The 12387-nt window shown below is 38.2% G+C and overlaps 1 protein-coding gene across 3 annotated transcripts in view; it reads left to right on the top strand.

The window, feature by feature from the left end:
- ACTR2 (actin related protein 2) overlaps positions 1-11679 on the top strand; it is a 35493-nt gene extending 23814 nt beyond the window's left edge. For all 3 annotated transcript variants that reach the window (XM_060309291.2, XM_030877398.3, XM_060309292.1), the window contains 3 exons: positions 1601-1746; positions 5817-5949; positions 8941-11679. In XM_060309291.2, coding sequence (XP_060165274.1) covers positions 1601-1746; positions 5817-5949; positions 8941-9111 — 450 coding nt within the window. In that variant the 3' untranslated portion in view covers positions 9112-11679. The remainder of the gene's footprint in view (positions 1-1600; positions 1747-5816; positions 5950-8940) is intronic.
- Positions 11680-12387: the final 708 nt, after the last annotated feature.

Genomic DNA, 12387 nt, shown 5'->3' with positions numbered 1-12387 from the left:
TTTGCAACTTAATGATCTCCAGATTTGCTCTGGGGAGTCTTTCCTGAAGCCTTCTTGGCAGTTACCCTAGATTTATAATTTGTCACCTACCTGACTTTGGAAGAAAGTGTCATGAGGCAGAGCATAAGGGAACTAGAAGTGTAAGACATATTTTATTTATTTATTCTCCTTTCTCAGAGAGTTTGAGGTAGGTTACAAAAATACATGCAACAAATAAACAGTGAACTGATGAGTAAATGAAGAGGGATAAGAGTGGACAAATAAAGGAAAGGGTAAGATTTGGTGCAAAGAAATGGGAAGCATACAGTTTTAACAGTTCCAAGAGGTAGTTCCTAGGGTAGGTGGCCCCAGGCTGGCCTGCAAATAGAGCTTTGAGAAGAGCCACACCATCAGAGGCTGGAAGGGCCAGGTACAGAGGTTTTGGTAACAGTAGTGTGCCATGTGAAGTTTTTCCATGTATCTTGGGGTGATTTCAAGTTTGGGTTTTAAAGTTTATTTTTTTTTAAGGGTAAATTTTTTTTTAAAGACATTGATTTGATTTATAAAAAGATAATTTTGGAGTGATTGCTTTGCACATACTTGTAAACAATCATAGCAAACGGGGGTAAATGTCTTAAGGAACTTGCTTCATCATGCTTTGTCATATTGGAAAGTCAGTTTTGGAATCTAAAGATAATTATTTTAATTATGTTATTTTAAACAAACATACTGTTAGAAATGTTAATGTAAAACTAATTCTGGTATGTCATACAAAAATGTGTCCAATGCCAGCGTATACAAGCATGCTTGTTACCTAGGTCAATTCAGTGAATTGTGAGGGAGTTTTTGTTTAACATTTCTCATTTAATTAAATATAAACATGATGTAACTTAAGAGTTTTCTGCACAAGGTCATGTTGTAATGGTATCTGACCAGTTGTTTAAATCTCATTTTCTTAAAATTATATTTATTCATTATCATTTAAAATTTAATAGGACCTAGTAAGTAGGATACAACAGAATTGCCCAATAAATAGTCTAGGTCAATATTCTTTAAGTTTTCTTGATCGTACAATTTTTTTAGATTAAATGATTTGACAGAAGTTTCACATGTGATATAAAGTGTTTTGATGACAAAATAATAGTTTCCCAGAGTAATTATTTGGTGAAAGGAATTACTTAAAATTTTTAATTGAATTTGTCTGTGCTCCATGGTAAAAATAACCATAAACTCACAAATGTGTTAAAATGATAAGCAACACTGACCCCAGCAAAAATCCAATTGCCATGGGCGATTAGCGCCACCTGTAGTGCTCACCTGCACACACCAGTGGATCATCACACACTCGTGCGTTGGCGAATCCTCCAAGAAATTCCTCCTATTTGGGGCCGTGACATACCATTTTAAAAGCAGAACATAGCATGATAATAAAAACAATTATTTTGATGTATTTAATTTACCTTTTTTGTCTTTTTTCAAAAATGTATTTTCAGAGAAATATATTGCTGATAATGATTTTGGTTCTAGAACAGGTGTTTATAAGTTTATAAGTACTAACATCTAAAGAGCACTAGGAACTTTTAAAATCTTTTGCTGATACCTGATTGTTCTTGGTTTCTAGCTCCCAGATGGCCGCATTATCAAAGTTGGGGGAGAGAGATTTGAAGCACCAGAAGCTTTGTTTCAGCCTCACTTGATCAATGTTGAGGGAGTAGGTGTTGCTGAATTGCTTTTTAACACAATCCAGGCAGCTGACATCGATACCAGGTACATTAGAAATTGTTGTTTCAAAGTTATTTATCAGAAACAGATGGAATAGGGCTTCCCTGGTGGTGCAGTGGTTGAGAGTCCGCCTGCCGATGCAGGGGACACGGGTTCGTGCCCCGGTCTGGGAAGATCCCACATGCTGCGGAGCGCCTGGGCCCATGAGCCATGGCCGCTGAGCCTGCGTGTCTGGAGCCTGGTGCTCCGCAACGGGAGAGACCACAACAGTGAGAGGCCCGCGTACCGCAAAAAAAAAAAAAGAAAAGAAATAGACGGAATATAAATAGCTAGAATGACCAAGTTGTCTGTTGTCTCACTCAGGTTTCTGATAGGATGACACTGGTTGTTGTGTCAGGTGTGTCATTGTGTCTCAGGTGCCTCTTTAATCTTATTTTGAAATAGTTTAAATGTTGAAAGTTGCAAGAATAGGATAGAGAACTCCTATACACTATCCAGTTTTCAGTTTTACTGATCTTAACATTCTGCATGTTCGTGTGCTCTCTCTCTCTTCTTTCTTGAGCCATTTGAGTAGGTTGTATGCATAAGTCCTCTTTACTGCTTAATATTCACTTTGTATTTCTTAGGAATGAGGCTATTCTCTTACAGCCACAGTGCATTATTGAGTTCTGGGGATTGATTACTGACATACTTTTATCTACCATCTGTATTTCAGTTTTGTTCACTGTCCCAATAATGTCCTTTATACAGTTTTTCTTTTCTCCAGTAAAGGATCAAATCTAAGGTCACACATTGTATTTAGTCGTCATGTCTCTTAGTCACCTTTTATCTATTATAGTTCCTCAGTCTTTTATGACATTGATATCTCTGCAGAGTACAATTTGGGTTTGAATGTTTTCTCATGATTAGATTTAGATTGTGCATTTTTGGCTAGAACAGTACTTAAGTGATGTGTCCTTCTCAGGTTATCACATTCAGAGTGATGTCTGTTTGCTCCGAATTGGTGATATTAGTGTTAAACTCTTAATGAAGTTTCCTATTTTCTCCACTGTGTACGTTTTCTTTTTTTTTCCTTTCCTGACTTTTAAGTAATTTGTGGGAAAATCTTTGAGACTGTGTAAATCTCCTGTTCCTCATCAAACTCTGGCCCCCACCCCTTTTGGCATCTGTTGATGATTCTTGCCTAAATCCATTTTTATTGTGGTGGTTGCAAAAAGGTGATTTTTTCTCATTCTGTCATTCTGTATTTATTAGTTGGCATTCTAGCATAAAGAAGTCCTTTTCCTTTCTCCCTTGTTTTGTTTGTTGATTATCAGTATGGTCTCATGATTTTATTTGGTGGATTATAATTTATTACTGCCTTATTTCATTTTGGTGCTAAATTGTTCCTGATATCGCCTGTGAGAGCCCCTTCAAGCAAGCTCCTGTGTCCTTTGATGTGCCCTCATCTCTTTTTGAGCACATTCTACTTCATTCTGTTTTGTGGCACAGGATATTCCTGGCTCATCTTTAATTTTGTTTTCTGAATAGGTAGTGAAAACTATACAAAAAAGTATACTCAGAAGTATTACTCTCCCCACCCCTTGTCTTTCACCCTAGTCCTCCTCCCTCTTTTTTATTTTCTTGCACAAAAGGTAGCATACTGTAAATACTCCTTTGCACTTTGCTTTTTTCACTTAATGTATTTGAAACAAGCTTTTTTTTTTAATGTCTAAAACTGCCTTCTTTTTATACGGCAGGTTTTTATTATCCGTTTTATTCACGTGTGTATGTATGTCGATCCCAATCTCCCAATTCATCCCCTGCCCTGCCCCCGCTTTCCCTCCTTGGTGTCCACACGTTTGTTCTCTACATCTGCCGCTTCCTAGGGGTTGTCCTTATTCTTTGTTCCAGTTGCATTCTTTTTTCCAGTGTGATAATGCAGTGATAATGCTGCATTTAATAACCTTGTGCACACTGTATCTTTGTATTGTTGGGCATATATATTCTGAAAAATGTCTGGGGGGAATAGTTGGGTTGAAGGATAAATGTGTGTGGTTTTGTTATTGCTCAGTTCCCTTCTATGAAAGTTGTACCCTTTCTTTTTCCCACCAGTCATATATGAGGGCACCTGTGTCCCCAACAGCTTGTTCACACAGTTTTTCAGCATTTTACTTTTATGCCAAGTCTAATGAGTGAGAAATGATATCTTAATGTAGTTTTAATTTGCGTTTCTCTTAAGATTGAAGTTGAATATATTTTTCTATGTCTAGGGCCATTTTTATATCTTATCCTGGTGAATTATCTGTTTGTGGCTTTTGCCTGTTCTATGGAATTAAAAAAAATGTTTTCTCTCAGTTTTTGAAAAAGTTCTTTTTATATTAGCTCTGTGATATCTATTGCAGACAGTTTGTCATTTTTCATTTGTCTCTTATGGTGTTTTTGGCCATACAAAATTTTGTTTTTATTTAGTTACATAAAAAGATTTATAATCTTTTATTGCATCTAGAGTTTGAGTCATAGTTTAGAAAGCTCTCCTTTGTACTCAAGTTATTGAGAAATTCACTCAGAAGCGTTTTATTAAGCAAGTGTTTGCCTACTTCTTTATTTAACCCTGAATGAAATAACCCCCTAATTTTTGTGGGCTGGCTGGGGAACAGGCTGGTAATGGAAATTAATAAAAATAGCAGTTGGCTTATAAAAAGCTGTAAATCTAATGGAAGATGATCAAAAATCTCATCTAGACTTAATAATTATGATAAATTCTTATGGTAGGGATTGGGTAGATGCTTTTGTCCCTTGATTTAATGATCACTAATAGCAAAATTATATTTCAAAGTGCATTCCTATTGGTAGTGATTAAAGTTTTGGTGTTCCTAAAGCAATGGAGTGAGGTTCAGTACCCTCTCCACGTTGCTAGCTCTGGAAAGCAGCACAACTCAGATTTTGTTTTGCATGTCCTGTGTGTTGAAAGCATACATGTAAATGCTCATGGGGGGCTTCCCTGGTGGCGCAGTGGTTAAGAATCCGCCTGCCAATGCAGGGGACACGGGTTCGAGCCCTGGTCTGGGAAGATCCACATGCTGTGGAGCAACTAAGTCTGTGCGCCACAACTACTGAGCCTGCACTCTAGAGCCTGTGAGTCACAAGTACTGAAACCCGCGTGCCTAGAGCCTGTGCTCGGCAACCAGAGAAGACACCGCAATGAGAAGCCCGTGCACCGCAACTAAGAGTAGCCCCTGCTCGCCACAACTAGAAAAAGCCCGTGCACAGCAACGAAGACCCAGTGCAGCCAAAAATAAATAAATAAAAATAAATTAATTTTAAAAATAAAATAAAAATAAATGCTCATGGGCACTTACCACATGTAGCTATACCTCAACAACTTAGTTTATGTCACACTCATGTGCATACTTCTGCAATTAAATACAATACAGAACTTATTCTAGAAGCTAGAATTATAATAGCCTGAGCCTTTGAGAACCTGAAAGTAAGTAAAAACCTGGAAGTGAGTTTGAATGAGGCCAAAATGGATGTGACTTAGCTCCTGAGTTTTACTAGGAGAAGAGTTCCTCAGACCCTCACTTCAGATGATGTTACTTTTACTACATATGCGGTTATTTTAGATTTGATTATCTGGTATCATGACCAACAGCATATTTAAGGAAGAAAGCGAGGACTGCTCTAAGAAGAAGCAAGCACATCAATCTAACCAAAAAGAGTAGCTGACGGCCTCAAAGCAAAGGAGCAAAGCAAGAACTGGAATCGTGGTAGAATATGGTTAATTATAGTAAACAACCACATCTAAGTGGCTACATGGAAGCACTGTGATAGCACAGTCCAAATACTGCAAGTTAGTAATGTAAACTGGTCATTACTAAAAGACTCAATTACATTTGCAAGAAAATGTTATGTGCTTTAGAAGTACTGTTATCAAAATGCTAATAATTTTATATATAAAGAGGGTTTATTATCTATTAACAGTAGTAATAGCAAACATTCAGCCTTGTGGTTTACATGTTGAATTTTATTTAATTCTCCCAGCAGCCACCTGAGGCTGATGTAAATAAAAGCAACTCTGAGATACTGTTTTCCTAATCTGAAACCCCTAATGAATACCTATTGTGTTTTTCTAGATCTGAATTCTATAAGCACATTGTGCTTTCTGGAGGGTCTACTATGTACCCTGGGCTGCCATCACGGTTGGAACGAGAGCTTAAACAGCTTTACTTAGAACGAGTGTTGAAGGGAGATGTGGAAAAACTTTCTGTAAGTATCTATCAATAATCCAACTGTTAACGTACTTTTAAAACCCTGTAAAATAGTTTGTGACTCTTGACAGCCACCAGAGGGAGCAAGAAGTCTTTCTAAACAAATTCCTAATGCAGTCTAGTGTAGCCTTGAAGAGGTAGGAAGAAGTAAATGGTTCAAGATGAGCTTTGTCTCAGAGCGGTCCTAGTGCCGGGGCACCTCTGTATTCAGTGTATCGAGGCACCTGGGCCCAGGGCCAGGTATTTTGGTTCATCTGTAACAAACAGTCTGGAGCCAGAGGTGCCTGTAAGTATATGGGAAGAACCTGTCGTACTATGGGGAGAGAAAGACCCCTTTGGGTTTGTTTTTTTTTAACTTGTTTTTTTAATATGTAGTCAGCATTCAGTGCTACTCTTGGACTGTCTCATGTTTCTGACTGAGTTATTTTCTGGCTGTTTCTTGCATATGTCTTATCTCCCCAATCAGATTGTAAACAACACCGTGTCTCCAGTTCTTTTGCATCCCCGTCAACTATCATAGCTCTTGAAACAGACTTTAGTTGGTAGTTGTTGGTGTGTAGAGTAGGAAGAAATTTTTAAACTAGTACGTAACAGTTGGTGGTTATTTGGCATTGATTTTTTTTCTACAAACCCTGGACTGTGTGAAGTATACTATACATACTATGCATTCAATTAAGAGTCGTTTAATTCTAATTAATCTCTGAGGTTCATCTCACCAACTTTGATCAGTTTATATAATGAGATTACATCCTACAGAGGGCTGTATGTATTAGAGACACTACGTCACATCTTTCATTTGTGACTCGAATTGTTGAAATTAAATTGTGTGTGGACTCATACATTAAACAAATTAAAAGACTCAAAAGGAGCCATGTTGTCTAAGTACTTCACTCATTTGTCTGACTTTGAGTATACATATAATTTAAAATCAGTCTCAGATGATTATTTAGCAAATGCTTCTTGAACTCCTTCTAGGTGCCAAACACTTGTCTAGATGGTGGGAGAAACAAAACAGTGGTGAACAAAACCAAAAATCCCCGCCTTTAGTCTGTGAATAATATATCAGTAGTAATAAGCACTATGGAGAAGTCAGGTTAGGGGCTAGAGAGCGGGCAGTGATTGGGGGAGACGGTGTGCTCCTTTGTGTAGTGTGATCAGAGAAGTACTCCCGTGAGATAAGATGTAAGCCTTATTCAGCCACGGGGAAGTTTGGCTTTCCTCCTATTGAGAAAGGAGGATCTTGCGCAGAGATGGTAGGATCTGACTTGTTTAAAGGATCATTAAGTCTGGGTGGTGAATAGATTGTTGAGGGAAGGGAGGAGGAAAGGTGAAATCACAAGACAGGTTAGGAGGCTCTGAGAGGAGGAAGGAGCTGGGAGAGGTTTATAAGATAGACGAGGAGGTGTGAAGTGGTGTCTTGCAGAGTGCAAGAGAGAAGAGAAATGTCACGGGATTGCCGAGCAGCACTGAGGGGCTCAGCTGAGGTAACGTTTAAAGCTAGATGTTGAGTTTCTCCGACACGTGTTCAGTTGCTTGAAGGCAGGGGCAGAGCAAGAGAGTTGATAACCCGAGTTGGTGTTCTGCCGAGTGAGGGAGAGAAAGACAGAATCACTGAGGATGATGTCAGGACATGGTGGAGAGAGCACGCACACGTGCCACAGAGCGGGTATGAGGAGGAATAACCTGGGCATCTATAGCTGCCCTGGGCAAAGAGGGGTGGTGGATGGAATAGTCAGATAGGGTGAGTTTCTGAGTGGCTGTGGAGTTGCATGGAGGAGGGAGAGAACAGTGAACAAGAATTACTGTTACCAACCTCCAGAGTTAGTCAGGTAGTGAGAGAGAGAGAAATAGCAGCCAGTTGAGAAAGCTGCAGGGGCAGTGGTGTCCTCAGGGGCTAGCCAGGTGTCCCCGAGAGCGGGGTTGCCAAACCATAGCCCTGGACCAAACCTGGCTGTTTTATAAAGTTTTTTGGAACACAGCCAGACCCATTCTTTTGTCACATAATATGTTACCTATTGTCACATATCGTCTCTGGCTGCCTTTAGGTGTTGCCAGAGAGACCTGCAGAGCCTCAAGTGCTTAGTCTCTGGTCCCTTGCAGAAAAAGTTTGCTGACCCCTGCCAAAGAGTAAAAAAGTAACTAGAACAGTTAGAACAGTAGGTTAGCCTCAGAATTAATAAGTAAACAGATGTTTTTCTATGTCATGTGTTATGACAGATCCTACGGTTCATTTATGTGACGTAAAGACAATGTAGAATGACATAGTTATTTTGAGTCTTTTTGTGGGATTTGTGACTTTGTAAATAAAACTGCTGTTTCATTTTGAGGTTTCTCTTTCAGGTGTTGACTGACCTACAGATGGAGGTCTTTGTTAGACAGTTAATAGTGGCTCCTGCTTGTCTTTAATTTTGGTTACTGTGTTCATTTTTTCCAACATCCTCATAATTTATTTTGACCGTATTAGGCCTTGTTTATTTTGAGAACATTTCGTTTGAATTTGAGAGAATAGAAAGTGAGCTTTGCTTATAAGAAAAGAACTTAAAGCTTACTCTATTGCATGGGACTACAATCATAGGGGCGTGAGACCTTGAAGAAACTATAGCAGTCCTCTTATCCCAACTCTTCATTTGACAGCTGGCCAGGTGATTTGCCCATTAGTGGGAAACCTGTCACAGGGCTCTGGTACTTGGGCTGTTGGTAGGGCGAACATGGAATTCTTTGTTCAAATCAGGCTGCTTTTGAGAGTGACAAGGAGTGTAGTTAACGATGGGGCCACAGGTGTACATTGCGACTGTTCTGAGCACACTGGGATGGATGTGTGATCTCCTGGCTGTGAGTTTTGGGCAAATTACAAAATTTCTCTCTCTAACTGAGATACTTACATCACAAGACCTCTGTGAGAATTCAACAAGAGAATATAAGAAAAAGTCATCTTCATAAAGCAGAAAGCACCACACGTGTGACGTTTTATCATCTCTTTCTCCTTTAGAAATTCAAGATCCGCATTGAAGACCCACCCCGCAGAAAGCACATGGTATTCCTGGGTGGCGCAGTTCTAGCGGACATCATGAAGGACAAAGACAACTTCTGGATGACCCGACAGGAATACCAAGAGAAGGGTGTTCGTGTGCTGGAGAAACTTGGGGTGACGGTTCGATAAACTGCGAAGCTGGTTCCCATCACACCCCTAATGCTTTCTTTTTTCCTTTATTGCCAATCTTTGAACTCATTCAACTCCAGGACATGGATGAGGCCTCTCTGTGCCCTTTGACTGGAAAGGTCAGGTTTTATTCTGGTGTCTTGCAGAAGTTTTGTTAAATTTGTGTTGATGTGGGTAAATCTGACTGCTTAATTCCACCACTTCCCTGCAAACACTAGAGGGCCGGGGTCCTGTCTGCTGCTCTGTTTCTCCTAAGTAGGCATTTAGATCATTCCTGTAGCCTTCCTATTTTCACTTTCCTGTTCTAATGCTGCTAGTTTTTAGTCTTTAGCACACTAGGTGGTATGCCTTTATTAGCATAAGAAAAAACAACTTCCACAGGAGCTTTTATGTGTTATTGGGGTAGGGTGGTGAGGGCTGAGTGGGCGGCTGCTGAACCCTTTGTAGCGTTTCCCCTGTGGTGTGGCGCTTTCTGTGTTACTGCTGCAGCTTTAAGTACCTTAAAGCTTCTGGTATTAACATTTTAGGGAAATGGTAGGCTCAGAACTAAAGCGTTTGGGGTGGGGTTTTGCTTGGAGGAAAGGGGGGGGGTTTGATTTTATTTTTTTGATTTTTGAGCTTTTCTGCTCTGGGGTACGTAAGATGAACTTTATTTACAATACTTTGATTTGGCAGGTTTTCTACTTTTGGTCTGCCTGGAACTATTTCCATATGCTGTAAAAAGCAAGTGTAGTGTCCCATTATTATGTGACTTAGGGATTTTTTATTTGTTTTTTAAAATCAACCAGATCAGCTGGGAGTAGACTCCCTAGAATCTACCAATGGAAAAGTAACACTGAAAAAAAGCTTTTGGAAATTCAAATTACAGACAAAAAGTGCTTAAGAGCTGGTATTTTTCTAAGTGCTTCTGTTAATACCAGAAGCATTAAGGTAACCCAGTGCCAAGTACCATTCTTGCAAAATTCTTTTATATAACCAACCAGTGCTTATTTAATAAAAACAAGTAGATACATATAAATAATTACTGGCAGTAGGTTATAATTATTGGGTTAAAAATAACATTGAAATATGGGACTTGTGCCAGTTGGGTAATTTTCACTAGTTTTTTTTTGTTGCTATGTTTTCATTTAAAACCTGGAAGTGGAGTAAAATTTGACTATTTAAAATGTTGGCCAAAAAGAAATCAAGATTTAAATGCATATTTGTACTGAAAAACTAATCATAACTACTAAATCTCAGCCATCTTAAGCTTGAAAGAAGAATTGTTGGTATTTTGTAAATGTTAGCCGATTTACCTGTCAGAAAACCATATTTATGAATCCTGTTGGTATTGCTTGGTATCTGAAAAAATATCAAATAGTACCCAGACTTGAATTCCTTCTAAATTTGAAAAATAAAGTAATAAGAAATTGTATCACTCTAAGTACAAAATGCACATTCTGGAGAAAAATGTTTTTCTTCATTTCAAAACATTCTTTACTAATAATGACTTTGAAAGAAGAAGCGTACTTTTTTGGGTGACTGAAATTGGAGAAATTATTGTCTATAGCATCTCTTTTTTTGTGAAGAAACTTAAAAATCAGTTTATATGAAATGAGCAGCAAAAGAAGGTTAGTTTTAATTATGCAGCTTCTGTTAATATTGTGTATTTTTTGTCTGTTTTACCTCAATTTGAACAAGTAAAAGAAGTTCGCCTGCATGCTGGACATGCTTCAGTACACGTGAATAGCCTATGAATAACGTTTGTTAGATTTTAGGGACGTGGGTATCAGAGTCACTTTGGAATTCTAAAGTGTTCCTAAGTCATGTTCTTATAAATCCCCCCCACCCCAGCCTTTTGAATACTGAGTTGTTAAAGGACACAGATGTAGGACCAGTATCTACTAGTTCATTTCAGGTAAATGGATTGACTTCTGACCTTTGGTCATGATTTTAAAATATGGGGGTAGAAGACAACAAAGAATGGGATAGACTCTTAAATAAAGCAATGAAAGCATTTGTCATTTGTCCCTTGAATGTAGAATTTGGTTTTAATTTTATAATTCTGCTAGCAAACATGACAGTTAAAATGATGTATTAATATATAGAAAGAGTATAGTTTTTAAATTACATTTTATAATTTTCCTATTCCAAGGTGAAATAACGCATTTAGTAATTTGGGGGTGGGGTGGGGAAGTATCATGTTTAATTGGAGTTGTCAGGTATGAGTCCCTCAGAAATTAAATTTTTTTCGGTTTTAAAAGAGATCTGATGTATAGCTCTTGAAAACCTTTGTCACTTAAATTTCCAATAATTAAAATTCTTTTCTTTTAAAATTAGAATTGCCAATGCCTTGACCTTTGAGAAGGGTTTCTTAGAAATAGGTCCTGCATTTAAACTTTTTTCTTTAAAATGTGTTATTGGAAAAAAAAAATGTGGTATTGGATGTTAACTTTTACACAGTTCTGAGCACTGTCAACAATATTTGGAAAGTATTTTGAGAGATCAATGGAAAGTTAAACATTCTAAATTTAACATGAATACACTTCTTTTTGATTCAGAAAATAAAATCAGATTTTTCAAAGTAAATTTGAATTTTGTCTTTGTTTTTCCTCTTAATAGTATTTCTCTTTGGTTTCATTTTCTTATTTTTATTCATATTTTCATTTTTGCTAATGCAAGACGGATCGACAACTTTATGCTAGTTGTTAGGCAAAGTTCAGTTCAGTGACATTCTACTATATGACGAACAATAATTTATTTTTGGTATGATCTTTATTTCTGATATGATTTTAAATACCTAAGGGGGGAAGAAAACCCTAGGAATAAAAGCAAATCACAGCTACAGCTCTGTTAGACTTTTTTCCCTCTAGGAGACTGTTTTGTCTCCCGGAAGATTTAAGGAGGCTTTGGCAGTGTTAGGAATGCTCGAGAGATCTATATGGAACATGCCTCTTTTCAACAACATTTTACCTCATCTGCAGACTTCTAGGCATATTATTTTTAACAAAGCAACTAAAGACACATGAAAATTTATTAAGCTGACCCAGCCCTTTCTTACTTTTATACTAACCTTTGAGGATGGGGTCTGGGGAGCAGATGTGAGGATTTTTGTTTTTCTTGCTCCATGAACTGTGTGCTTGAACCTCATTGCTCCCTTCACGGCCAGAGTCACTCAGGACTTCCTGAGGTTCTCCTCTGGTGTCTTTTATCCAGTCTCTTCCTGGTCACCAGAAGAATGGTGTGATTGCTATGTCCATGTTACAGAGGGGCACTGTATTAGGTGTCATTGTTGAT

This window comes from Globicephala melas, chromosome 12 (genome assembly GCF_963455315.2).
Source record: "Globicephala melas chromosome 12, mGloMel1.2, whole genome shotgun sequence".
In the NCBI taxonomy this organism is placed as follows: Eukaryota; Metazoa; Chordata; class Mammalia; order Artiodactyla; family Delphinidae; genus Globicephala; species Globicephala melas.
This window is presented reverse-complemented; position numbering and strand designations above follow the sequence as displayed.